Source organism: Scleropages formosus, chromosome 24, assembly GCF_900964775.1.
Source record: "Scleropages formosus chromosome 24, fSclFor1.1, whole genome shotgun sequence".
Classification (NCBI taxonomy): Eukaryota; Metazoa; Chordata; class Actinopteri; order Osteoglossiformes; family Osteoglossidae; genus Scleropages; species Scleropages formosus.
Window position 1 is genome coordinate 21252238 of NC_041829.1, and position 27746 is coordinate 21279983.

Here is a 27746-nt window from a genome sequence, read left to right on the forward strand (position 1 = left end):
TCTTTCGTACAATGCTCTACTTTCCAGTGAACTATTTTGAATTTCTGTTTTGTAATAAGGTTGGATGCATGTAAGTGAGCTTCACCAAGGTCCAGCAGAGGGAGGCCTTTGTTAAACAGTCCTCAGCGTAGTCTTGGGAGTCCACACACCTGGCAGCTGAACAGAAGTCCCAGCCAACAGGAACCACAAGAAGGAAGCCCTAACCTGGGAGACAAAACAACTACAGAGAACAAATCTAGTTCATTTGTTTCCAAGGAAGTCGACTCAGGGAAAAAAAATTCCAGTTTAAGCGTGTTTAATACGGTGTGAATATTTTATTTTGTATTATCAGAACTCAATTGCTTCAGCTAAACAGGTCTCAGTTAGTTATCTTTCAAATGAGTACTTGGGTGAGTTCCTCAAATTCTCGGACTTCAGGTGTACAGATTAACGTGTTTTCGATTAATGCTCTTAAATACCAGCTGTAATTTAAGTGTTTTGAAAAGAAGTATTTCATTCAACATACACAGGGCAAGATGTTACACCCATGTGCATATTATGATGACTGTACACAAGGACCCAGTCGAAGCGACTTCACCATGAAGCCGGAGAAAATTATACAGGTTAAAATAACTAACTTATTAGTTAATATTACCAAAAATCTGTATGAAGTACAATGAACGGATATAGATTTAATGGATTTCAGATTTAACAGACAAAATGCTATGGTTCATTTGTTGCTGCTTCTCCATGATTTTTCTCTTGATTTACATTTATTTAGCAGATGCTTTTCACCCAAGTGACTTCCAGTGACCTCTATGCAGTGTTATCAGCCCACACACCTTATTCACCAGGGTAACTTACACTGCTAGATACACCACTTACAGTGGGTAACTCATCCATGCATCAGTGGAACACACACACTCTCTCTGTCACTCACACACTATGGGGGAACCAGAACAGCATGCCTTTGGACTGTGGGAGGAAACCAGAGCACCTGGCGGAAACCCATGCATACACGGGGAGAACATGCAAACTGCATGCAGACTGAGGGGGGGGATCGAACCCATGTCCTTTCACACCACCCAGGTGCTGTGAGACAGCAGTGCTACTCGCTGTGTCACTGCGCCACCTGCATTTGTTATGTCCATACTTAAAGTAGCACAGTGGGTAGTGGTGCTGACTCTCAGTGCATGAGTGAGAGACAATGTGTGTTCGATCCCTGCTCAGTCCGTAGTTTGCATGTTCTTTCTGTGAACTGGGTGCTCTGGTTTCCTCCCACACTCCAAAGACATGCAGTTCTGCTGAAATTGGTGACTCCAAATTGCCGGGTGTATAAATCCTGGAGACTGAGCGTGAGAGAGAGGTTCATCCGGCACCTTGTTTGAAACTCTTCTTGATCTTCACCAGTGCAACTAATCCCTGCTACCCTAGCAAACCCTAACTGAAAAGTCCCACACGGGTCACGTGTATCACTGGAAGTGCAGAGCACAACCGTTGTTGGCACTGCAGGAAGGCTGAGGGTACTGTGCTGAGCCTGCTTGACCTTTCCCTTTGGAATCACAGTGGCCTGGAATCCTGACCCATGGTAAATTACCCCATTCCTCCTCTGAAAAAGGCCCACTGCCCCACACACGTCAAGATAACTGTTACATTTGCACTTTGGCCAGTGGTGTATTTGTCTAAAGTGACACTTTGATGCATCGCATTTGCACAGTTCAAAAGTTTACTGAAGGGCAGCACATTGTGTCCCTTTCTTTTTTTAAAACTCGGCCTGAGAAAAGTCGTGAAAGTCCTCTTATGCCCTGTTTTGGATCCTTGTTATACTACCTTCATCACGAATGGACGACACGGCAGCGATTCAGTGTGGGGAGAAATGGGACACAGCTAAAAATAAAAGGAATGGGAGCAGAGTATGGATGAAAAAATGAAGACTAATAGACGAGGGCACACGGTGGTGGGATGCTGCGGCGGAGTGGAGCGGAACTCTCCACCAATGAATGATGAGCTCTTGCGCTCGCGCTCGGAGGCCTAGCGGTAGGGAGCGCGAGATGGGGATGCAATCTGGAAAGAAGCCCAAGGAACTCTGCTGCAGCAGAGAAAATGATGTTCCAGAAACAAACGGATGAACGTGACAACAGGTCCAGAGTGACGTTTAGCCCATCAGTCCACGGATGAAACGTTCAGGTAACAAAACGGTGGTGTGATGCAGCCAAGGACCATGAGGACTTAGTGTAAAAATGTCCTATTGTAGCCAGCATCGTGCTTCTCCAGCGTTCGCACTCATCGGAAACCCCCAGAATGCACAAGATTCCGATTTTTCCACGACGGATGTAATGGCTAATTAATAATTAAGTGCCTTAAGAAGACATGTAGATTTACTACAGTTTGCAAGGAAACAAAGTGGCTTATTTAAACAGCGAGAGAAAGGGGAATGGAAATTAAATGTAACTACTTGATAACTTGACTGATTTAAGCTGTGCATTTGCGGGGAACGTTCTGGAATTCTGCCATTAAGCTCAAATATAATGAGATTCCTCTACACGCTGCAGTTAGTATTAAAAATAGATGTCTTCCGGTTCACGCTTGGGATTGATGCCGAGAAGGAAGGGGTTTCTCACAAATGTTCATCCTCAAGTCACTGAATCATAACTCATAGAGTCGAGAGAGGGCGAGTTCTGCTCTGCTCCTCCACGATGAGGGTGATGGGATGTAGCAGCGATGCTGAAGACGGAGCTCTCTGACCAGCGGCAGCTCCTGGTCATCACAGCATCGCTGAAAATAAAAGGATGATGGAAAAACTTGGCCCCCCCTCTCTGAGCAGCAGCGAGACGACCCAGAGGCGCTGCGTAGAATGAGCCCCCGTACAACTTTACCGCGCTGTGCGGTCAGTGGCGCCGATACCCGAGCGGCCTCGCGTCGCCCCAACGCACCCGCTCCGTGACCCCCGGAGCTATAGCTGTGGACGTGCTGCTGCTGCTGCTGCCGGCCGTTGCCATGAGGGCGGAGGGGTCACTGACACCTTGTGGTCAGTGGATGACGGTGCTGAGCCACTGTCCTGGTAGCTAGGAAGGGACATGTGTGAATGTATGTGAGTGTGTGTCCAGGCAGCGCTAATGTTTCCCAGCCGCCTCCCCGCCCGACCCCGATGTATGAACAAACTCTTGGTGTTCCTCTTGAAGGTGCCTTACATGCCCCCCACCACACACACGTCCCACATATCGTGTAATGTGTCGTTATGACTCCCTACGAATGGCACCACCCTCGAGCTACAAGACAAGTATAATACACTGTATTATACAGTACGTGGTAATTGTAACAGAGACAGGCGTGACGCTTGCACACCTGTAGATTAAATTAAATTAAATTAAATTAAATAAATTAATTTAATTTAGCGAGCGGACACGGGTGACACAGCGAGGCTCGCGCAACCTCTGCCACGCGCCGCCAGCTCGCGGTGACTCAGCGCGCGCCGCTCGCCTTCCGCCGGCTCACCTGTTTTGACTCGCTCGAGTCTCCAGGCTCCGCCCCCGGGCTGTGACGCAGCGCAGCGCTGACCGCGCGACCACTCACTGACTGACGGACAGGTAAGACGAGCCGCGGCGCCATATTGTGAAAAACGGAAGTGTGTGTGTGTGTGTGTATGAGTGGAACGGGCGGAGGAGGAGCGCGGAGGCGCGAGAGCGAAACCGAGACTCCTTCCTCCCCCCCCCCCTTTCTTTGTTTTTTTTTTTTTTTTTTTGGGAGAACATTCGTATCTCCTCCTGTGCGAAGGGGGTTTCCTTCCCACCCGCTCGCGTTTTTCCCTCTGCTTTTGCACCACTTTCGGAAACGGCTCATATCTCAGTCGCAGGACTCAGGAGTGTGACGTTAGTAACTGAAGGAGAAGTTCAAGTAGTTGTAGGCAAGATGCCGCTGCCACAGCTGGCGGACCCCTGGCGGAAGATGACCCTGGAGGAGCAGCTCAAGCAGGTGAGACTCAGCTGGGCGCAGAGGAGCCTGTCCCTGTGCGCGTGGTTGTGCGGGCGACCTCCTTTCGTGTGTGTCACTGTGTGTGTGCGCGCGCGGGAAGAGACAACTCCGGTCCGGGTGAATTCGAGCGAACCCTTTCCGTAAACTGATGAATTAATATAAAAAAAGTTTCATTCGTTTTACTCCGGATTGGAGTTCCTGGGCTGAAATTCCCTTGTCGGAGAGCTTGAGCGCCGACACTGTGTGTGTTTGCGTACACACAGCCACTTGACTTCTAGTAACTCCACCGAATGCCCGTCGCGCCACTTTCTGGGCGACTTAGGAGCGGAACGTGGGAGTGATGGGGGGTGACGCGGGTGTCAGTTCGGTGACAGTCACACTGTCACTCACTGTGTGTGTTCAGTGACAGCGAGAAAAGGCACAGAGAGGCACAGTCAGTCAGCGGGACGCATCGATCCAGCCACTCGCACTCCACTCGAGGTCTGTGCTGCTCCCCGGCGGTGGGCAGAATCCTATGTGTGTTCGCGCTTCTGCCCCAATAAAAATAGGAGCCGTGACGAGCGAGTCTCGTAAGCGAACGGACAGTTTTACTCGCGTCTGAAACGGGACGTCGTGTGGCGACGCCAGGTGACCGGCGTGGGGTGACGGTGACGGCGATGGCGGGGGGGTTCGCGCTCCGATCCGCTCCGATCCGCTCCGCTCCTTTCCATGCCATGGCACTTAAAAGTCTGGGACACAAGTAAGGCCACAGCACAGGAGAGGCGGCCGCCCGGGCGGGAGCCACATGCGCTCGTTACCGAACTGCGAACACACAACCGCAACCACATCGCGGCCACGTGACGCAGGGGGTGACGGGAAGGACCCGCAAGTGTTTCTCCGGCAGTTTGTGGTGTTGAACAAAGAGGCGACGTGTCAAGTGAATGGAAGATGTGAGCTGCGCGCTCAGTCCAGGTTCCCGTGTCCCCCCCCCCGTTGCTCCGGCTGCTTCGGCTGCGTTGTCGTGCACAAACACGCGCTGTGGCTCCGTGCCGAACGGGTCCGCGCGCGGGTCACGTGTCCCGGCGTCCAGTGTGAAGAAGGTCCTTCACAAGCAGGAGCTCCTCTGCACCCCCGGGCGCACGTCAGGGACAGCAGCAGTGTCAACCTTGAAGAAATGTGTCATTTGCAGTTGAAAGAAGTTCCCTAGTCTTTCATGAAGTCGTGGGATTCGAGGCGGTGACCTTTGGGTCCAACGGCAGCCGCTGTAACCGCTACGCAACCGCTGCCAGGTGTTGACCGGGGTCATGACACCTCCACCCGCTGTTGCTTTCTGAATGGTGGCAGTGGTTGCACATAGTACATCGCGTATCCATTCTGTACCCTCTAGTGGAACCTTCCCCTCAGGCGAACGCTCCCTCCGCTAGTTGGAAGAGCATCAGTAAGGCATGTGCTCCATCGCAGCGTCTTCCCCCGATGGGTAAGGCTACACGGGAACTGAAAAGTAGACAAATCCCAACAAGCGCCTTTCTCTGCAGTACAAGTGTAGCCGCTGACCTCTTGAGGTCAGGATGGAAGGGACGTTCCAGCTCGGTGTCACTGCACTGGGAGCCACCTGAGCACATGCTGGTGTGTAAGAGCGTGCTTGTCGTGATATATATGGCTTTGTTTTAGCGAACACGTGCGTGGTAGTGTGATGTGTAAAGTACAGTCACACGTGCTTGAATGTGTTTTGCTAAGTTCTTGTAACGATTTCTGGTTCTGTCTGCACAGGATGCCCCCCACGCTGTGGACGATTCCGTCGATGATGATGACGACGACAACGATGGATTGTGTGACGTAAGTCCTCACCACCCTTTAACCTGCTTTCCCACAACTGTGTTGTGTATATGTACACCTGTCTGCACAGTTCTTTTGGGTTCTGCTTTACATTTACTCATTTATCTGATACTTTTCTCCAAAGCAACTTACAGTGTTAATCTACCTACAGTGATTTAGCCATTTATGCAGCCGAGTAATTTTACTGGAGTGATTTCGAGTAAGTACCTTGTTCGAGGGTACTACATCCGGGGTTGGGATTCGGACCTGTGACCTTTGGGTTCAACCACGATGCTACCATGTGTCCCTGCTTTACATTGCCTCCTATTATTAGTTTGCTGTGGCATCTTTCACCCTGTAGTGTGGGAAAGAGGCCTGCCTACAGTGTGTGTAGGTGAGCATTCACTTCTGCTTAGTGATGTGTTGTATACAGGTGTACAAATGGGTTTGTTTGAGGCCACAAAGTGGCAGTAAACAACTATGTTGTTTGTCTCACGGTTGCTGTGTAACTGTTTTGTGGATTACTATGGTGGGCCTGTCAGCTCCGTGGTGGAGGATCAGATGGAAATTGTACACGGAATCCGATGGCGTCTTAATCCACTCTAGTGCATACTGGGTGATGCTGTATGTTCCAGGGATGATGTTCACTCTCCAGGCTTTATGCTGCAATGTCTTTATGGTCAGCTGTAACCAGATGTGGGTGGTAACAGAGTAAATGTAGTTTGTAACTTGTTACATCTCATTTTCTCTGAACAGAAGATTAATTGAAAATGAGTTAAAACTGTTCTGATTATTGCTAGAGATTCAGAACTTTGAAAAGGTTCATTTGACTCAAAGTAATCATAACAAAAGTAGTTTGACCACTTTTTTTGCTTTTACTCAAACATTTGGACAGGTACTTTTATTTATTTATTACTGTGACAGAGTAGCCAAACAAAGTAGTATCAACCTCTGGCTGTAACAGTATCTGCTTGTCCAATGCAATGGGAGTGTTGTGGCAGTAGTAGTCAATCATCCGACACTGAAGTATATTTAGTGATCAGTCATCACTTCCCAATGCCAATATCAGGGTGTTTGTGTGTTTATGTCATGCATGGAGAGATTGATCTAGGTGTGTACAACTCCTATGCTAGTCACACTGTATTATGATGCTTTTCCTTCTCTCTCTCTTGGCTTGAAGCACCTAGTGTTTGTCCTGCCTGTCTGAGCCCATCTGGTGTAAACAGCTATTTTCTCAGCACCTGCCGTGATGAAGTGACGTATGTAAACCCCTTCATAAACTGTGAGGAGATGCAAGTTTACAAACACGGAGCAGTTAGTCAAAGGTGACAAGGAGCTCGTGATGACACATTAGTGAGTAGCCAAAGGCTGCTTGGTCTGAATTCCTGAAACAGTGTGATGTGGGGTGTTTGTCTGGTGGGGCAAACTGATGTAGTCGAGCAGAATAGACCTGTGCGCCGGTTACAGCTCACAGTGGTGCTAAACATCTTAATCACAACTTGGGTGGGAGGAACATGTCTGTTCACTGAACTGCAGTGTTTGTTCAAGTGTTTACTTGCATGTGTGTCTGTGGTGAGACTGGCAGACTCACTATGACAGTTTAGGGAAGGTGAGAGATTTGTTATTGTTCCGCTTACACAAGTGTGCATGTTTAGTTTGAAGCCTAGTCTCAACAAGACTTGTGGAAAAAAAATTGCTACCCTGCAGCATCTCCCAACTGCAGTGAGGCTTCTGGTGCTGCAGTGCCCCCAGCAGGTGTGGAGCCTCCACGACCATTCGCTTGGGCTGTTGTGTGCATATCGGCTTCCATTTGTGTGCCTTTATGAAGTTCAGGGAGTGTGGGAGCGGGGAGGGCGAACCCATCCCTTTGGCTAGTGTTGGTCACTGCCAGCTGCTCCCCCCCAGATTGGTGTGTAATCTCCAGGGGGCCATCTGTTGTCGCCAAATGCGTTCCGATAATCTCCCCTTCTTGTGTTTAGGTTGCTGAGTTCTCAGGTTGGTACTTGCCATGGAGACATTTGACAGTGTCTCCATCTCCATGTTGCCATTCCTTAGCCGGGCTCCAGGAGCAGTGCAGAGGTGACGTTTATCCTACGGAATTACGTGAGCCAAAGTGATAACTTTTGCGAGAAGCTTGTGGGCATCCCTTGGGAACAGCAGCTGACATTATTCTTCGTAGGAAGGCAGAACAAAAAGGGGAAATATAAAAATGAATCCCCATCTGCTGTCTAATTGAGATGGGATGAGAATAAGACGAAGATCAAACCAGTACTCTTTATGCTGATGCCTTCAATGAAGTCAGCATCTTTAGCACTAGGACTACCAGATCAGATTTCAGATCTGCTCTAACTGGCAGTAATTTTAATATTCAGCCTGCAAGAATACTTCTCATACTTCTGAGTACATATTTGATTAACCTGAGACGTACGAACATTTGGCAAAGAAGGTATAAGTAAAAAGATGAGACTTCTGTTTTTAAAATATCTACCAGTCAGCCTTACCTTATGCAATCTTGTTTCTACCTCTTGTAATTTTTTTTGCTCTAATTTATTTTGGGCTGTTGAAGCTGTGTGTGTGTATCAGTTTCCATTTGGTTACATGTATGGCATAAATTCTGAGCCATCAGAAATGGAAATAGGCTGTAAATGTTTTTTTAATCACAACTTGGGTGGGAGGAATGTGTGTGTTTTTTTTTTTTTTTTTCTTCCCCCCCCCCTCCTCCCTGTGCAGTGGACCTTGGGATCAGTAAAGTTTCCATGCATCCATCCATTAAAAATGTTTCATCTCATGATATGACCTTGGAAAATCTGCAATGGTGCATGGAGTTTTGTCCTGGGTGGAGAGGACACTGAGTGTCAGTATTGATTGTCGACTCAGACCCGCTGCTTTTGTAATAACAGAATGCATCATTGCTCATTATTTGCTAGCTGCTTGTCCTGATGCAGTGCTGTGGTAGTCCAGAGCCTATCCCAGACGTTTAGGGTGCAAGATGGAGTACATCTTGGGCACAGTGCCTAACCATGTGCTGCCACATTGAACCCAAAGTGAGATGAAGGTTTGGAAAGGAGACTGTCAGACATAGATGTGAAAATCTGTTGCCCTTCAAGATGTGCTATGATCTTGCATATCTAAAGGTTTCCACACCAACTCTTAGTCTTCTTTGGCTGTTGCTGCTGTTTTGAATTTATTTTAGCCATGACATTTGCAATACGCTCTATCAGAAAGTGGAGAGTGACAAGAGACCAGTGGTCGGCTTGAGTTGTGAGAAGCATCAGTCACTAATGTTTGCACCGTGGTGAGGACAACCCTCCGTAAGGGGCTGAAGGATAAAGGAGACATTTCTCTACTGAGCGGGCGGAAGTTGTCCATCATTACTCAGAGACGTTCTAGGAAATCAATACCTGAGTGCAGACCTTGCCTAATGGACACCATAAAATTGTACGTACGTTAGGGAGTGTGCGTGCTGGGCAGTGTTGCACTTCAGGGGTAGCGTGTCCCCTTGTGTGAAGCAGGACTGAGCACAGAGGGCAGCTGGGGCATTCTGGGAGCACTGGGTGCAGCAGTACTCAAGCAGTTTAGATATTTTGCATGCAAATCAGTCCCACTATGGTGAATACAGGCACAGCAACAATTATGCTTATGAAAAATAATATTGAATTTTGCTGATGTCGACTTTTTTGACCAACCAAAATGGCTGAAGGCACTGATGCCTCTGTCTGCCAGACCAGCATTATCCTGAGTCAGCTGGGTCATGTTTGGGTTTTCTCTATGAGCTACATGGTAGAATGAACCAGTGTCATCAACTGGGTGGAAGGGAAGTGCTAGGGTGTGCTGAGGACCATCGGGTTGGACCAGAACACAAGTCTGAAATGCATTTCCTCCAGAAGAGTCTCTTGGAAGGGTGCTACATGAGAGAAACTCGCACGCAGTGTATCTGGACACGGTAAGGATTGGCCAATTGATGGCTCCTTCTTGGTTCCGGGGGTGATGGTGCGTGGTGATTCTTAGTGGGTGTAGTGATTTGTATGGTTAACTTGATGGCGAACGAGACTCCTGCGTGGTAAATGGTTATGGGGCCCCGAGCAGTCGGAGGCCAACTTCTCGGAGGGACAGGTGGCTTTCAGCCACACGACATTGAGCAATAACAGGTCTGAGATGCCCTTAGATGTCTGGGGCTGCAACGTGCGCCAATAGGGGCGGGTAACCTGCTGAATCCCAACCGCAACTGTGATCGGGGAGTCCTGCAATTGCTATCCACAAACAAAGAATTCCAGTAAGCGCGGGTCATAAGCTCACGTTGACTCTGTCCCTGCCCTTTGCACACGCTGCCCGTTGCACGTTCTAAGCTGGACGTACGAGATGTATTGGTGGTGGATGGACGAAGCAGTATGAAATGAGCTGGAGGTGGGTTAATGCGAAGGTGTGAGAGATGTAGCCATTAGTTCTCCCCCTTTGTTTCCAGCTGTGTTGCCAGGGCAACAGGCTCTGGCCATTTTCTGTGCAGTCAGCAGAATTCCATGAGACAGGAAGGGAAGTGCACACCCAGAAAGGGCAAGCCACTCTTGCTTCAAGATAAACAGAGTGCAGTGCTTAGGACTGGGTGGGAGCTACACGGGCAGGGATCGCTGGCCTAGTAGGCTTGACATTTGGGGTTGTTCAGCTTCGCTTTTCAGGCGCCAATGTGCGAGACTCATGCACAGTCACAAGGAGCACTTTGAATTTTCTTTGTTGGGGGTGTGTGTGTGTGTGTGTGTGAGACAAACTTCTAGCTTCCCATGCAGATGTTGCCAGGGGAACCAACACAGGACATGGTCTAATCACTGATGTCAAAAGCAGCTGCAGGGCCCTTCCTGGGCTGGGCCTTCCGTTCTTGTGCAGCACTCATAGCCGTCCTTCATCCTGTCTCAATTTCAGCACACTGCCACTTGTCTTTTGGCCAACTGACATGCTCAAGGTGCTCCTTCTGAGGATCCTGCATACCAGCTCACAGGTAGGGAAGTGATGGAGACTCCAGTTGTGTTCTGGTTCGAGGGAGGTTGCTGCAGAGACCCTGGCTGTGAGTTAGTGGTGTGGTTGGAACAAGGAACTTGGCTGTGTGCAGAGGTGGTTTGAACAGAGAGTCTGACTGTCTCCTCTGTGTGTGGATGAAACAGAGAATTTGGTTGTCCCTCAGATACGGTGGTCACAATAGGGATCATTTCTGGCGCAGGAGAGGAGGGTCTCAGTTTTTCTTGTGCTGGTTGAAAAGGCATAATGGTGTGTAAGTGGCTGTATTGTGTCACTTGGACTGTGGTCAAAATCCAGTACCTGGGAAATGAAAAGGTGGACTTGTAATGACTTGTGTATTAAGTGCTTCCTCGTTGTGTAGTAACTGTTTCATTTAGTAACTTGTCATTGACTCTCTGTGACAGTTATGTAGTAATTTCAGTTAACATTTACTAGTGTCCTGTAAACTTTAACTAGCAGTTAGTAGACCCCTTTGTCCCAGGACACTTGGAACACTTGTGTACACCTGCCCTGTACACTACATTCCCTACAATTATTTACCCACTTATACAGCAAAAAAACATAACATCCTCAAACAGAGGTAGCCAGGCAGAGCACCCAGGGGAAAGCTCCCCATCTTTGTGCAGAACATGTAAACAGTGTACAGCCCAGGGTATATGAGGCACCAGCACTACCTGCTGTGCTGCTGTACTGCAGAATAGTTTGTCAATGAATTGAGTACATGGAGTATGAGGTATTGTAGAGAACATCATGAATATTGTTTAAGGGGAGTGTTTATAAACAGTATGTCCTGGCTAAATTGTGCCTTTTATGGCCTGAAGTCCTATTTTTTTTTTCTCTTGCCTGTTCTTTCAAATCAAGGTTTATTGTTCCTTATGTGCGTGGCTGTGGAGAGTTGCTCACGTAGCTTGGTCACCATGAGAGTCTGAAGTCATTGGGATCTGAGTGGATGCGGCTCTTTCAAGGACCTGCAGCTGGAGTGTGGATTGCTGGGTCACTGTGCCATCGCGACACTGCTTTGCAGCCTACCATGAAGCCCTCTTGGGGATCTAGAGGGACATCCTTACTGAAATGAGGCCTTCCACATTCTCACACACAAGTTTGTGAAGTAGGTTCTTTGTGTGGACTGGACATTTATCTCTAATCATCATTTAATTACCCAGTCTTAACGCTGGATGCTTTCATAAGGTTGGACCGGCGAAGGAGAGAAATTATGCTGCTATATGGCTTCACCCCATTAATGAGAAGGAGAACAATGGGTACGTTGTGTGGGGAGGGGGCAGGGACAGTAGGAATGTCTGCAGCGCGGAGCCTCAACAAAAGCCACAGTGTGGAGGTACTGGCTCTGAGAAACGAGCGATCCTCAGAACGGTGGTCCAGTAGTTATAGCTCAGTCTAAGGATGAGTACAAATGACAAGACTCTTCATCTTCCTGCTGGAGTGCCTTCAGACAGAGGGAAGCCATGTGTGATTACGTTTCTGCATCCCTCTGTACGTCCCTGTGGTATTCTGTACCCTGTCGTGTGACTCATGCTCTTGGGCAGTGTCCTTGTCTGGAGTGCTGTGTGTGTGTGCGTGCGTGCGCTGTGTGTGCGCTTGGCAGCGAGAGCTCAGCAGCCTGCACTTGTGAGCCCACACGACTATAGTGCGAGTGAACAGTCCAGCACCTCTTTGTCCCATAACCCTCAGTGTGGCTTTCAGGGTCACTGAGGTCACCACCACCTACTTCTCCTATCCAGAGGAAGGAACTTGGTGCAAGGATGTGGTGTGTGGAGGAAAGAGGAAGTTGGGCTATAAAAATACCAGAAGCTCTTTCTTCAAATGGATCTACTTTTTTTTGGAATGTGTGTGTGTGTGTGTGTGTGTGTGTGTGTGTGTGTGTGTGTGTGTGTGTGAGAGAGAGAGAGAGAGCCTGAACATGCAGATGCAGGGAATAATTTTGGAAGAAAATGCACTCAAACATGAACTGCTATATTGTACACTTTTGGAATATTTGAAAGTAACAATGGCTGGATGGCATTGCTGGGTACCCTAGTACTCCTGTGAATGTTGGCTTCTGTTGCAGCTTATGTTTTAACTCATGTGTTATACTGATGATCAAAAAAATATTGTATTAACATATTAGTGGGTGTCTCTAATGGAAAATTTGTGAAAATTCATAGTCTACAGGACAATGTTTAATTCCTTTGGTCTTTTCTAAAATTTTAAGTGTGGGAACAAATTTAGTATTGAACCTCATTTGAATGCAGTGATAAGGAGTAGGTACGGTAATTATTGTGTTCTACTGATCTATTTTAATAGAGGAAATTTTTATTTATTTTTTTTTTTTTTTGCTGTTTTGTCACTGTTACAGATGTCAGTTAAATGTTACATTTAGCTGATGCTAAATAACACAATTTGTAGTGGGTCCCAAGCTAATGTGTTCACTCATTAACTGCTCTCTTTGTCAAGGTCACAGCAGTCCAGAGGCTATCCTGGAATCACTGGGTGCTAGGCTAGGAGGAGCACACCCCGAATGCAAGGCCAGCCCACCATAGACACACTATGGGCAATTTAGAGGGTCCACATAACCTGAACCTCATGTCTTTGGACTATGGGTAGAAACTGGACACTCGGAGGAAGGCCTCGCAGACACGGGGAGAATATTCAAACTCCACATAGACTGATCTGGATTTGAAGCTACACCCGAACAACCCAGGCATTGTGGGGTGGCAGCACTTCCTGCCACTACAGTAGACTGGTAAATATATAACTAACTGTTGACTGTTTGTATTTCATGGATTCATTTTGGAAGAATGCATTTACATTTATTTAGCAGATGCTTTTGTCCAAAGCAACTTCCAATGAACTCTATGTAGTGTTGTCAGTCCACACACCTTATTCACCAAGGTGACTTACACTGCTAGATACACTACTTACGATGGTTCACTCATCCATACATCAGTGGAACACACACACACTCTCTCTGTCACTCACACAGTATGGGGGGGACCTGAACAGCTTGTCTTTGGACTGTGGCAGGAAACCGGAGCACCCGGAGGAAACCCACGCAAACACAGGGAGAACATGTGAACCCACGCCCAGGGCTTGAACCCATGTCCTCTCGCACCACCCAGGCGCTGTGAGACAGCAGTGCTACTTGCTATGCCACTATGCTTCCCATTATTTTTTTAATAATTTGTATTGCTGTGAATTACATTGCAATGAAGCAGTCCACCCTAAGTAGTATCTTATTAGTGGTTATGACTGTGGTTGTGTGGGGATCAAACTGGCAGCTCTTAGCTTAACACTAATGCGTCTTCCACACTTTGTTGTCTTACTGCTTTGTTGTGTGTTGCTTTTTTGATGTGGAGGTGATATAACAGGCTGTTTGGTTTCGCTTTTTAATCTCTGCGTCATGCTGAGCTAGGTATCCGATGGGCCATGTTCTTATGGTTCAAAGGGAAGGAAGATCACACCCACCCTGTACTGCGGAACAGCACCTCTGCAATCTTCTGTTCGGTTCACCTTGGGAATTATTGACTGGTGTAATCTGAGCTGCAGAGACCTTGCAGCTGCTCTGTGTGTCTGCAGTTTCCATTTTCCCCTTTGTTACATAATTGTCCAAAGCAGTCTGAAGAATCACAGCTTATTCCAGGTATTTCATTGTCACACACAATATCTCAGATGTCACACGTTCACAGCTGCTTGTACATATGGGTATAGAGTAATTACTTTTGAAAAGTAAACAGACACAACCCTGGCACACCAATGATACTTGAACTGCTTGGTGAAGTAAAATAACCCGGTTCCTTCTGCCGAGTAGTTAGGGCCTCTGTGTGTCTGGTGGATCTCTTCTCCAATCTGTCACGGTATTCGGACTTGTTTGCCGTGTGCTGACAACTTATGTTCATCACTGGGGCTCAAAGGGTGTTTTTCAAGGAGAGTCCATGTGTCAAACGGCAGCAGAACACTTTTCATCTTGTGCCCTGCTGGCAGTGTTCTTCCACAGGCTGACAGAGACTTCTCTTCCTGCTCTTGTTGTTAATGTTTCTGACTCCAAGGCCAGTTGTCAGTGTCGAAAGCTATGTTACACGTCTCCCAAGGCCATGGAGGCGGAGGTGTTTGTTTCATTGCTTCAGTGTCTTACGAAACATTCCATCCACAGGGGCAGTGACTTTGACCTTGGGTGGTTGTCTTGGGATACAATGGAGATGCGTGTGTCTGTGTGTTTCCCTCTGAATGTGCTTTCGGACACTGTCTCGCCACCTGAGTCGCATCACTATGAAGACGTCATAATTTTATTTAAAAATGTTGAGATTGTTTTGAAAAATGCCATTCATTGATGATTACACACAGGAAGTGGACGGTGGGTGATGGTTCCATAGGCCTGAGCCTTAGCAGTGAGTGCGAAATACAGTTTTCCTTAGTACTGGCGCAGCGCACACGAAGCATTGCATCTGTAAACACGAGAGACATGGTCAGAAATGGTCACTTTTCTCATCCTTTTCTTGAATGCTATAGGTTAGTGCTCTTGTATCAGAGTCTTTGTCATACATGGTGGCGCTGAGGGTGATGTAATAGACTGACTCATAGGATGTGCCAGCTGGACCCTCTGCTTCTGTGTATGCCTTGCTAGAGGTTCTTGTCCTAAAGGAATCCCACATTACTGGATGGTGTGTTTTGAAGGACTAACAGTGTGACACATGCATAGGAAAAGGTGATCGGCTACAAGTAGCAGGTGGCACTTAATCCATTGGTCCCAGTTCATGCAGTTCTCAGACTGAGTAGTGTGTGTGTGTGTGTGTGTGTGTGTGTGTGTGTGTGTGTGTGTGTGTGTGTGTGTGTGTGTGGGGGGGAGATTTTCCACAGGACCCAAGCCACGTGTCAGTCTTTGAAAAATGTGCACATGTTAGTATGTGGCCATGTGGGTGCTGCTGAGTGGTTCACCAACAGCATCTGACCCTCCGTATTTGGGGGTGGGGGGCTTCCTACCACCTGTCCTCCGGGAAGTTCCCTGGCTGGTTCCTTTCCCACTCTCTAAAAGACACGGGTCAAGGTGGACCAGTGATGGGGTGCGGTATGGACATGTACAAAGCCTGGCAGCCTGCGCTGTGGGACTTGCTGTGGTGGAGGCTGCGAGTCAAACTGAAGTCTTGTTGGGTGGCCCTAAGGGTCCACCAAGTGAGTACTTCACTGCAGGGACCCAAACGCATCTCTGGTGCTCTGCATGGGCACTTGTTATGATTACAGAGCCTTTATTATGGGTGCATGTTGTGTATTACTAATTATGTTTGAAGAGGCGATTATCCTCAAACACAGCACTGTTTTTTTCAGATGCCTGTTGTTGTAACCATGGTTATATTTAGTGTGTAGTATTTAATTTGCAGGCTTGTCTTCTGTGAACTCCTCCGCTAGATTCCAGTCCTCCCAGTGTTTTTCCAGTGTTTGATTTTTTTAGCTCTGTGGTCAACATCACGCCATCATTTGTGTGGGACAGGATTGTGCTCTGTCTTTTCTGGCCTTCCCTGCTGTGTCTGATCCACTGTTTGGGGACATTTACGTGTGTGTGTGTGTGTGTGTGTGTGTGTGTGTGTGTGTGGACTCGGGAAGGTAATGTTGTTCTCCTGAGATTAACTTTTGGCAGAGCTGTCAATGACAGATGGCATTTCTCAGCCTTAAGCCCCAGTCTAAGCTGTACGGCTCTCTGTGTCAGGTGGAGGATGTCAACAGAGCAAAAAGCATGTGGTCAGGTGTGGTGAACCCATAGGTGTTATGAACTGAATTGAGTTTGCAGAGGTCCGCATCGGGTATGACCTTTTTGATTTTGTGAGGCAAATCAGAAAGAGCCCAGTTGAATGAGAGCTCCGCTCTCCCTCTCCTCCTATTTCTTTCACACCATCTGTCCTCTTAGTCACATGAGCTGAGATCTCATCCCAGGACAGCGTGTGAACTTGAACAGGCTCAGGCCCCTACAGACCTGTTATAGAGGCCTTCGGTAGGAATGGGATCATGGGAAGACGACTGTCATAACTAACGTGGGTTAGGGGTTGTGGCTGAGTGAGAGGAGGAATTGAGGAGACTCATTTGTGTCCATGCGGTTGGTTCCCCTGCTTATTTTCATGCAAGTGATTGCAGGGATGCTTGTGTGCCTGTGTTCCTGTCTTGGTCGCTCCCTCCTCACTCTTTGCCTACCTGTGTTGAGGCAGTGTGAAGCAGATGAGTGTCTCCAGGTTTTGTGCAATACCAGCTCAGAGGAGTCCAACCCACACAGGCCTTTCCCAGAGTGTTCTGTGATTCACTGTGGGGAGTCGGACTCCAGGTCCCCAGAAAGCCCTGTGAAGCCTGGCCGTGATCCCAAATTCTTCCTCCTCCTGATCACTTTCCAGTGCATCATGGGGATTACGCTACTGAGTACAGCTGAGCTGTGCTTTTGCACCAGTGTCTTGATGGGCAGCCTCTGTGGTTTGGTCTACAATCTAAGAAAGTGTAGTTTGGGAGTTTTCTCCCTGCTAGTTCTGAACCAGCAAAACGTGCTCTGGTTCTCCCTCACTGACCTCATCCAAACAGAATGGCCTTGAACCAACTGTGGCAATAAGGTTTGCGGAAAAGCAATGTGTCCAGATGAGGGATATCTGTACAGAACCCAACCACATCTCTCACCCATTCCTCAGGATGAAGGCTCCGTGAAGGAGATCAACATCACACAGCACGTGAAGGAGGGATCTGAGAAAGCTGACCCACAGCAGTTTGAGCTTCGCAAGGTCTTGGGCCAGGGTTCCTTTGGAAAGGTGTGTACGTGCAACCACAGTTCCATCTGTGCACGAGTGCGGAGCCAGCCAGCCAGTCTGTATGGATGGGTTAGCATTCCAGTTGGGAACCAGTCTGTTGTGAACAGTTGTGGTACTGCTCAGTGGGCAGTCACTGTACCAACTGGGACAGCACAAAGGTCTCGTACATATGGGGACAATGACTTCATCCCAGTAGCAGTCAGAACCTCTCCCTGGTTGCCATAGTTACTGTCTCCCACCAGATACCCACATTCTTATACACAATTATGCTGAACCACATTTACAGATATCAAATTCCTCAATTTATGCATCCAAATATAGACAGATACACTGAATAATGAGATGCTCACGCAAGACCCGTGTCTTCATATGCACACTCAGCTAGATGGTAAGTCTCATTTGTGCATGGTGAATAATTAATGAACTGCAGAATCATTAATTATTAACCATACCATTCTTTTTTACAGAAACAGCAGCAGTCAAGAAGGTATTTTATGGAACTTGCTAAGTCCCATGCTCAGATTTCAGGATTATTAGATGTTAATAATGCCTAGCACCCTTTCAGAAATGAGGTATGAGAGAAATGACAGGGAGTGTATTGGGGGAGAGAGATGGGGGAAAAAGGGGAAGACCAGTGTCTGGCTGTCACTGGTGGAGCATGTAATCCCACCAAAATCTCTGGAACAGCAGAATCAAATAGCTTTAAGTGTAAACACAGGTCTTTGTGTCACTCTACATTCTTTGAAATGCTCATGATCACTTAATGTGCGATGTCACAGTTGGAGAATACCATAACTGATGAATTGCATAGTCTGCATCTCAGCACTACCTTCTCAGTATCCCAGTGGTGGAGTTGTACCTACAGTGTTGTGTTTTTCTAAAGTAAACAAGGTGGAACGAGACTCTTCCTGATATTGTCCACAGAATTTACTCTTATTTTTGTTTCTAGTGAAGTATTTCACCATAGATGAAGGGCAACTCTCATTTTCCCCATTCTCTTTCTTCTCCTGCCTGTTCCTCACCTGCAGGTCTTCCTGGTGAAGAAGATTACAGGACCTGATGCTGGCCAGCTCTATGCCATGAAGGTTCTAAAGAAAGCCACATTGAAAGGTAGATTTTAAACACCAGACTGACCTCATCAGCTGGCATCTGGGCTTCCTCTCATTTTGAATAACTGAATAATTTCCTTGTTTCTCCAGTTATTTCTTAGAAGGTGCTGTAGGTAGCATAACTCTTGATACCATGGAAGGCTGGTAATTCAGACTCCACTCCTCTCTGCTGCTCTATTTCTGAATTGCTCCTGTAATATCTATACAAATGGCTGCTATGCTGTAAACCACTTTAGATAAGTGTTCACTAAGCAAATTGTTCTGCAGTCTTTTATGAACAAGTGTGTTGTGGTGTAAAGACATTGTAATTGGAACCAGGTAAGAACAATACCAATAATAGTTAAATTTATCACTTTATTAAAAAAAAAAAAATCTGCTCAGTATCTGCAGAGCTGGAACCCCCCCCCGGTGGTGATGACAAGACCACAATGCCACCCCTCTCCTCACTGCTGGCTCTACTTTCCCTCTTGTCATCATTTCCTTAGTTATTCAAGGGGATCTTTGTGTCAGTGCCAAACATCTGAGAGGGCAATAATGAAGTGGGGCAATAGTGTTGCATAGATGTACACCTCAGAGGCGGAGGTAGGGCTGTCACTATCGATTAGTTTGTTAATCGAGTAATCGGACAATTCTTTTGGTGAGTAATCGAGTCTTACTCTCAATTACCAAAATAATTGAGTAAACGGACGATAATTTTGACGAGTACTCGAGTAATTGTTTTTTAAACATATAAAAGGCATGTCATAATATTAACCAATACTGTTAAACAGCAGTATATCTGAAAGTGCTAACAATAATATAGCCTTTTAATCCTGCATCAAAAACATATAAAAGGCATATCATAAAATTTGTGGTTATCACGATTTTACAGCAAATACCATAGTTAAACTATGTTTATTGTAGTAAAGCCATAGTTAATTTTTGTAAGGGTTATAATTCCTTGATTTGTGTGATTAGCAACCATCAAACATGCTAACCCAAGCAGGAGTTTGAGTTATGAAATCGCAATGAAAAATAATGTGAACATTTTGAAACATGGATATATTCACGCCTTAACTTCACATTTCGTCAGAGTTTATTATCATCTACATTCCATTAAATTGTGCTCTCTGACAGGTGTTTAAGTGGTAAAACTCTTTATAATGCAAATATATCATACATATATCATGTTCGGTCTTGTGTTTAAAACGGCGTGGAAATTAAGAGTATTCGAAACAATTAAAGCTAGTAATGAACTTTCCGTGCTGGCGGAGCATCTGTTACGCCTGGATGTCGCCTTTTCAGGTGCTGTAGCATTGCAGATGTGCTGTTATTCTATTTAAGTTGGTTTTTACAGACTGCAGACAACTATATTGTTCTTTTCTTCTAACGTGAAGTGTTCCCACACCGTTGACATTTTTTTGCCATTTTTTGCACGGACCCTCGTCTGTGCACCGCCGCCTCTCCGCCATTTTGCCGAGTACTCAACATGGCAAATGGTACTCGAGGATTTTTTTAAACCGGGTACTCGAAATTAATCTAGTAATCGTGACAGCCCTAGGCAGAGAGCATGTATACCTAGCCCCATCTGAAATGCTCCCCTATGGGGGAACCTTACTTGTGCCTCGTTGCCATGTCTGGTTCTACTTTATCACACTGTATTTGTGCGTGTCCCTTTGTCTTTACCATAGTAAGAGATCGAGTTCGGACCAAGATGGAGAGAGACATCTTGGTAGAGGTGAACCACCCCTTCATAGTAAAGCTGCACTATGGTGAGTTTATTTTCCTGTTATTGCTAGTGATAGTGTCTTAAAATGCAAACATTGTAAAATCCCCATGTCTACGTTTACAGGATAGTACATAAAGTCTTTGGCATGTTGACATTTGATGGAGTGTGGGGGTGGGCCACTGAGACTGCGAAGAGTGTTTTATGCCATGTTCTAATATTCATGTTATACTGAGTATCACCATGGCTTCATGGCAGCGTTCCAGACAGAGGGGAAACTTTACCTCATCTTGGACTTCCTGCGAGGAGGAGACCTCTTCACCCGTCTTTCTAAAGAGGTGAACACCCTCATGAGGATAGTGTGTCTGTGAGAAAGAGAAGCTGGATCTTTCACTTCTATTTTTCAGCAAATAGAAACGGCAGACTATCTCCCACCTCAGGTGATGTTCACTGAGGAAGATGTCAAGTTCTACTTGGCTGAGCTCGCTCTGGCCCTGGACCACTTGCACAGCCTGGGCATCATCTATAGAGACCTGAAGCCTGAGAAGTATCTCCTACTTGTATTAATTCTGCTTCTGTTGGTGCTGCTGCCACTCCTAGTGTTACGTCACAGATGAGGCACACACACACACACATTCCAGTGTACATTTGTAGGACCATGAGAATGTCTAGCATCACTGAGACTTCTACTTGAGCCCATAGGAATAAATGAGTAATTTTTTAGGCCTTTTGTAATATTCTGTGTGATGCTGTTGCTTTGAGGGAACTATGGTATGATTTTTATGAGGATTCTTTTATTAAGCAGCTCTGAGGTCACACTGACGGCTCATATTCATGGCAGGTGGTGTTGAGTTTCTGTCTGAAGGGTTGCATTCCTGTCATTTCAGCATCCTCCTGGATGAAGATGGGCATATCAAGTTGACAGGTGTGAAATTTCATATTCACTGGCAGAAGCCTGGGTTGAAGATATTCTTATATCATTCTAAAACAAACAGCTCCATTTACGTAAATGGTTCAGATTTGTGCTTTTTCGGTGAATTCTTGCTAATGTCAAATAGGTTTAAAGCTGAAAGGTGCAAAAATGCAAATGTTGTGTGCATGTTTTCCTAAAGGTATGGGCTCTTCATGGGGATGGAAAAATGATTTGTGTGGGAATATTCCTACTGGTTAAGTATGGGCTAGAACTTTATTAATCTCCAAGGAAATGTCACATCTTATAGTACTTTTGTAGTCAGCTTTTTACAGAAGTCATAAATGAAAATGGCCTTTTTGACATTTTGTTGGGGTGAGACAGTGTAATTTTAAATTGACAGTTGTGTAAGGCCCCACACTGATTTTTGTGTGTGTTGTAGACTTTGGCCTAAGCAAGGAATCAATAGATCATGAGAACAAGGCCTACTCCTTCTGTGGGACAGTGGAGTACATGGCCCCAGAGGTGGTGAACCGCAGAGGACACACCCACAGTGCAGACTGGTGGTCTTACGGTGTGCTGATGGTAAGAACAATGTTCCAGCATCACCCCACTTTTCCTCCTTCGCTCTTCTGCTGAAACTTGACTGTTCCTTGCCCTACCCTAGAAGTGTACTGTCTCCTGTCCCCATGAAGCAGTTTGCTTTATCCTGGGCCCTCAAATGCATCTGTATACTCTGAGTTCAGGGTGTCATTACCTCTTCTCTTGCAGTATGAGATGCTGACTGGGACACTGCCTTTCCAGGGAAAGGACCGCAAGGAAACCATGACCATGATCCTCAAGTGGGTATTACTGCTTAGCATATCAGGTCCAGTAGTGGGTGTTGGATGTGGGCTCAGAGACTAACACTAGCCAGCCTGCCCATGAGCACAAAGACAAGATGTTTTTGTCTGTAGATGGCCAGCCGGACACTTTAACAGCCTGTCTGCTTTCTTTGCAGAGCCAAGCTGGGAATGCCTCAGTTCTTGAGCCTTGAAGCGCAGAGCCTTCTGCGAAACCTGTTCAAGCGAAACCCAGCCAACAGACTAGGTAAAAAGTAAACCTAACTACATACAGTGTGTGTGGTGGTGGTGGTGGGGGGGTCTTGTTTGTATTTTTGCATCATTCCTCTTGTTCACAGGGGCCGGCCCAGATGGAGTTGAGGAGATCAAGAGGCACCAGTTCTTCTCGAGTATAGACTGGAATGTAAGTGTTTTGTGCTTTATTGAGCAGCCGTGCAGTAGTTTCTGAGCGACATAAGAGTACAGCTGCTGTCACATGAAATAAAGGACTTTATATTATGTTCTGACCAAAATATATATATATGTGTGTGTGTGTGTGTGTGTGTGTGGGGTCTCCTCTGAATGTATTTATACAGAAATTATTCAGGAGAGAAATTCACCCTCCATTCAAACCTGCAACTGCCAGGCCAGATGACACCTTCTACTTTGACCCAGAGTTCACAGCAAAAACCCCCAAAGGTATCGCTATGGTTTTTCTCTTGCCAGAGGCCAAGAGCTGGACTTGGCTTTGGAAGTCTGAGTGGTTTGTGTGTGATGGTGTTCCAGACTCACCGGGTGTGCCCCCAAGCGCTAATGCCCACCAGCTCTTCAGAGGCTTCAGCTTTGTAGCAAACAGCTCTGAAGAGGAGGGTGAACCACTGTCCAGTGTGGGCGTGTACTCCGTTGTCCAGGTAGAGAGAGATGCGTATAACATACATGTTTGCTCAGAATCATTCAGACTTTAAAACACATTAAATATCCTCTCCATCATTTTTAGAACAGAACTGAGCACACGCATATGCGTGCACACACACACACACACACACACACACACACACACACACACACACGCGCACACGTTGATTAGGCATGTGTGTATGTATTTGTATGTGTATGCACAGATGTCACAGTCACATTCAGGGAAGTGGTTGATGTTTATTGTTCCATTGATTGGCACTGCAGCGGCTTCACAGGAGCACTGTGCAGTTCAGTGATGTTTATGATGTGAAAGAGGACATTGGCGTTGGCTCCTACTCCATCTGCAAACGCTGCATCAACAAGAGCTCCAACATGGAGTATGCTGTCAAGGTGAGCCTTGCATTGGACCTCACACCATCCATAAACACCACCGAGAAGTTCACGTGCAGGACATGCTGACTCACTGAATGTTTCTTTCAGCTGCGTCTTGCTTTTATAGTCCCAGGACAATATCCACAGTATCTCATATGAACTGAAAACTTTGGTTATTGTAAGGAAACTGGACAAAGGGCAGTAACTGGTTCCTTGATCAAGGGTATTCAGCAAGGTATTGTTACTCGTATCAGCTCAAGGTAAACACCTTGCTTGAAACATGTGAAAAAGACTTTGTCTGGGTCATGGTACTTTACCCTCTAGCATAAATGTATAAATCACTTTTAAGTTGCTCTTCTGATATTGTAAAGGAGTTTGGATAAAGTTTTCAGCTGACCAAAGGTTAATAAAAATATCTTTTAAAAGGTCTTTAAATCCTTTCTGTAACCCTATACAGACTGAATTGTGATTATTATTTTTTTCTTCTTCTCCACTGTATTTACTGTTAGATCATCAACAAGGCCAAAAGGGACCCAACAGATGAGGTGGAAATCCTGTTGCGATATGGGCAGCACCCTAACATCATTACACTCAAGGATGTGAGTTGGAAGGGACAGGAACAGTGTCTGTAGACTTCTCCATGCTTTCAGGCAGACAGGCCTCACTCTCTTCTCAGAAAGTGTCCTTTACACGTAGGGTGTTGTCCACGTTGTCGGTGTCCAGGTGTATGATGATGGACGCTCTGTGTACTTGGTGACGGAACTGATGAAAGGAGGGGAGTTGCTCGACAAGATTCTCCGACAGAAGTTCTTCTCTGAGAGGGAGGCCAGTGCTGTCCTTCACACTATCACAAAGACTGTAGAATACCTACACGCACAAGGGGTAGGAGAGCTCTGTATGCTGTAAACACTGCACTGCCTGGAAACGCACACTGCCCTCTTACCAAGAATGTATGCTGCCAATAGAATGCCATCGGCAAGACAGTTTAACGATTTTATGGCGTGCAATATGGTACATCTTCACTCGTGTGGTTTTATAGTCAACCAGCATCATGCTTGTGGAGCGGTTTGAGCAAATATAACCTCTCTCCCTTCTCTGTTGTCTAGGTGGTCCACAGGGACCTGAAACCCAGTAACATCCTGTATGTTGATGAGTCTGGGAACCCCGAGTCCATCCGTATTTGTGACTTTGGCTTTGCCAAGCAGCTGCGTGCAGAAAACGGGCTGCTCATGACTCCCTGCTACACGGCTAACTTTGTCGCACCAGAGGTTATCTTTTTCTTCTGTTGCCATCTGTGTCTTTCTCAATGGAACGGTACGACGGTACGCCTTGCTCTCCAGCCACAGGAGTCTCTTACTGGAGGGTTTGTCTTGCAGGTTTTGAAGAAGCAGGGCTATGATGCAGCCTGTGACATCTGGAGCCTGGGAGTGCTGCTGTACACCATGTTAACAGGGTAGGGGTCCTGGGTTGTCATGGGAAGTAATGAAAATGTGTTGCTTTGGCATGAGACCTTTAAATGTCATAAAATTAAGTACTGTTTTTTTCTTAAGCACTTATTTTTTGTTGTGTGTTTCCTATTTGGGAAACTAGTATCGTCTTTGGTTTATGAAACGGTGTCATGGTAAATTCCCATGGCTAAGAATTTGGGTCTCGTGCACACAGATTCACACCTTTTGCCAACGGGCCAGATGACACCCCAGAAGAAATTCTAGCTCGGGTCGGAAGTGGGAAATTCTCCTTGACTGGCGGGTACTGGAACTCCGTCTCACCTGAAGCGAAGGTAGGCACGGCTAGCATGTGGTCTACAGTTCTGCTGACCTGTGATCAGTTCTGAGAGAACCAGAATGTTATGACTCTTGGAAGCAAATAGACACCAGAGTCACTCCAGACACCTCCAGAGTCTGCCTGGAAAAACGGAAGATGTATTTAATGAAAACTCAATATAAATTGGTGTTCTTGTCTGATCCATTTTGAATTTGAGCCATCTCTGATCCCAGGATCTGGTGTGGAAGATGCTGCATGTTGATCCCCACCAGAGGCTCTCAGCCGCACAGGTCCTCCAGCACCCTTGGATTGTCCTCAAGGACCAGCTACCGAAGCACCAGCTCAATAGACAAGATGCCCCACATCTGGTGAAGGTATAGCAGTCCCTCTATGGTCTAGCTGCTCTCATTTGTTCTCCGTACTGCAGCTGTCAGTTCTTCATAACACTCCTGCTGTTGTGGAGTGTGTTGTCTGTGTATGTTTTTCTGTACCACTGTTGTGTTTAACACTGGTCCTGTCTTCCAGGGGGCGATGGCTGCCACCTATTCAGCTCTAAACAGGAATGTGACACCAGTGCTGGAACCTGTGGGCTGTTCCATTCTCGCACAGCGTAGGGGCATGAAGAAATTGACCTCTACTGCGTTGTGACCACGGACCTCAACTACATAATTCAGCCAAGATGGATGTGCCACTGGTGATGAGCCATTCTCTCTAGGCCTTGTCCATAGCCAGATTTTGGCTTCTGGCTATGGTAACTGGGACCTGAACTCCAGACAGCATGGAGGCTTGGCATTGTAGGTTATTTACATAACCTGTGACCAAGGAGATGAGAAGTCTTTGCTTTTACAGTTATTTCTGCCTCCAAAACAATTGTTTCCCAAGAAAGTACTGTATATATTTTTCTTCTTTTGAATAATTAGATATTTACATGTAACTATGGGAGCACAGAAACTATGTAAATGGTTTCTGTAGGTCAATATTTGAGCTTTTTACTCATTTAAGTTTATTTTAGACAAGAATAACTGTGGAAATGGTGCCACTAGTATGGCCTCTGAGAAACTATATGGTGGTACCGGGTTGACGTCGGACGACGATCCCCATCCCTTCTCTCAGCAATTGACGGTGGTTAGTGTGCCCTCTGACCATCAGCGTCCATACGTTCTGCATCCATTCTCTCTAAGGGTATTGTATGACTGCATGTCGTTCCGAAAAGTTCCAATTTCAGAACCAGGCACAGACAGTGTGTTGATACTCTGAAAGAGGACAGGATTACTATACTCATACACCTGGTTCCGTGACATTTAAGAATGTGTGTGAGATCCTTGTGTCTATATTTCTCTGAGTGGGCCCTCTTCTATGTAGCCCTATAGTGATTGGAAAGGCCACTCCTCTTTCCCTTTTCCATTAACCTTTAAATTGATGCCTTTGTCTAAGGCTTGTATGATTTACCGATTTATACAGCACAGTATTACTGGAGCAATTCACGGCTACTCCAGTTAGAGCAGGATTTAAACCAGGCATCTTCAGATTCCAAGGCAGCTGCCCTACTCGCTGTTCGCGGCACCAGTCATTTTCATTGCAGTCGCTGAGTTTCCCCAGTTTATTCAAACTGCGTCTCAGAACAAAATCACTTGGGCTGCAAAATGAAGCACAACGGCTACAAATAAAGGTAGAAATTATTTCATAGCACCAAGCTGCTCGCTGCTCAACACCTTCTGGTCTTTATATTTTCAGACGGGCACCATCCCTTCCTGTGTACCAGCTAAGTGTCCAGTCCCGCATTATTGCATTATGTCTGGAACTTCCTGCTGTTGAGGTGTTGAAATGTCTAACTGAATCTTCTAGAAGATTACCCTTGCATTCTTAAAGCACAGGAAGCGGTGGCCTTTCTGCCTTTACCAGGGCCACTGTGCAGTTCGCTGAATGTCTGTCTTTCCTGCTCTTCCTCCTGTCTCCTCATGGATCAATTAAATATGCTGCAGTACTGTAAATGTTGTTTGAAAACTCAGGTTTATGTAGACAAATATAGTGCTTTGAGCGCATTAATATAAAGTAAATCATGAACATGTGTGGCTTATTTTGATGTAGAATATCTAAGGCTGGAAAACTGTTAGTGTGGTTACTTGTACTCGAATTATCTGTAGAGCAGCATGATTCCAGGATGAATCTTGGTCACACTCCATGCTCACACATGTAGAGGCAGCTGTCCAAAAAGACAGCGCACAAGTAATTTGGACAGTCTTGAATCCGTTACTGAAATCCATCTGTTTACAGGTGTGTGTGTGTGTGTGTTTGTGTGTTGTGCGCACAGTAAACAAATGACTGATAAAATGACATGTTCATAGGTATGACTTTCTGCAGTCAATACTCAAGATTCTTGTACAAGAAGTAGAGTTTTTTTTTTTTGTTTGTTTTTTCAGTACAAAAGAGAAAGTATATATGCAAACACTAATTCAGACCACTGTTAAGATGTCCTATCTTTTTGGTCATTAAATTTTATTCTTCTTAATGTCAATGATTCAAAATATTACACTACTTGTTTTATTTTTCATTTTGAGAAAATTACATGTAAGACCAATGACAGAGTATAAAATGCTCAGTACAGCAGTTTTTCACAGATCTAAC

The 27746-nt window shown here is 46.2% G+C and overlaps 1 protein-coding gene across 5 annotated transcripts; it reads left to right on the forward strand.

Moving 5' to 3' along the window:
• The first annotated feature begins 3577 nt into the window (after positions 1-3577).
• On the forward strand, positions 3578-27574 carry LOC108939623 (ribosomal protein S6 kinase alpha-3). Of its 5 annotated transcripts, none has more exons than XM_018761076.2 (22): positions 3578-3951; positions 5701-5766; positions 17406-17522; positions 18551-18632; positions 20302-20382; positions 20595-20674; positions 20777-20883; positions 21224-21261; positions 21689-21831; positions 22018-22088; positions 22247-22335; positions 22427-22491; positions 22664-22766; positions 22854-22978; positions 23250-23375; positions 23867-23956; positions 24081-24239; positions 24464-24625; positions 24734-24810; positions 25020-25137; positions 25355-25495; positions 25647-27574. In XM_018761076.2, the coding sequence occupies exons 1-22, from the start codon at positions 3889-3891 to the stop codon at positions 25767-25769; spliced, it is 2226 nt and encodes a 741-aa protein (XP_018616592.1). In that variant the 5' UTR covers positions 3578-3888; the 3' UTR covers positions 25770-27574. The 5 variants fall into 5 exon arrangements, with proteins under 5 accessions (XP_018616592.1, XP_018616597.1, XP_018616593.1 ...); XM_018761081.2 differs by lacking the exon at positions 3578-3951 and adding an exon at positions 5357-5407; XM_018761077.2 differs by lacking the exon at positions 3578-3951 and adding an exon at positions 5463-5556.
• The last annotated feature ends 172 nt before the right edge of the window (positions 27575-27746 follow it).

Bases quoted from the DNA above. Each gene is read 5' to 3' on its own strand.
- LOC108939623 (XM_018761076.2), top strand. From the start codon at position 3,889: ATGCCGCTGCCACAGCTGGCGGACCCCTGGCGGAAGATGACCCTGGAG. The intron at 20,884-21,223 runs GTATCTCCTACT...CTGTCATTTCAG, and splicing joins AGAGACCTGAAGCCTGAGAA to CATCCTCCTGGATGAAGATG. The intron at 22,089-22,246 runs GTGGGTATTACT...CTTTCTTTGCAG, and splicing joins ACCATGACCATGATCCTCAA to AGCCAAGCTGGGAATGCCTC.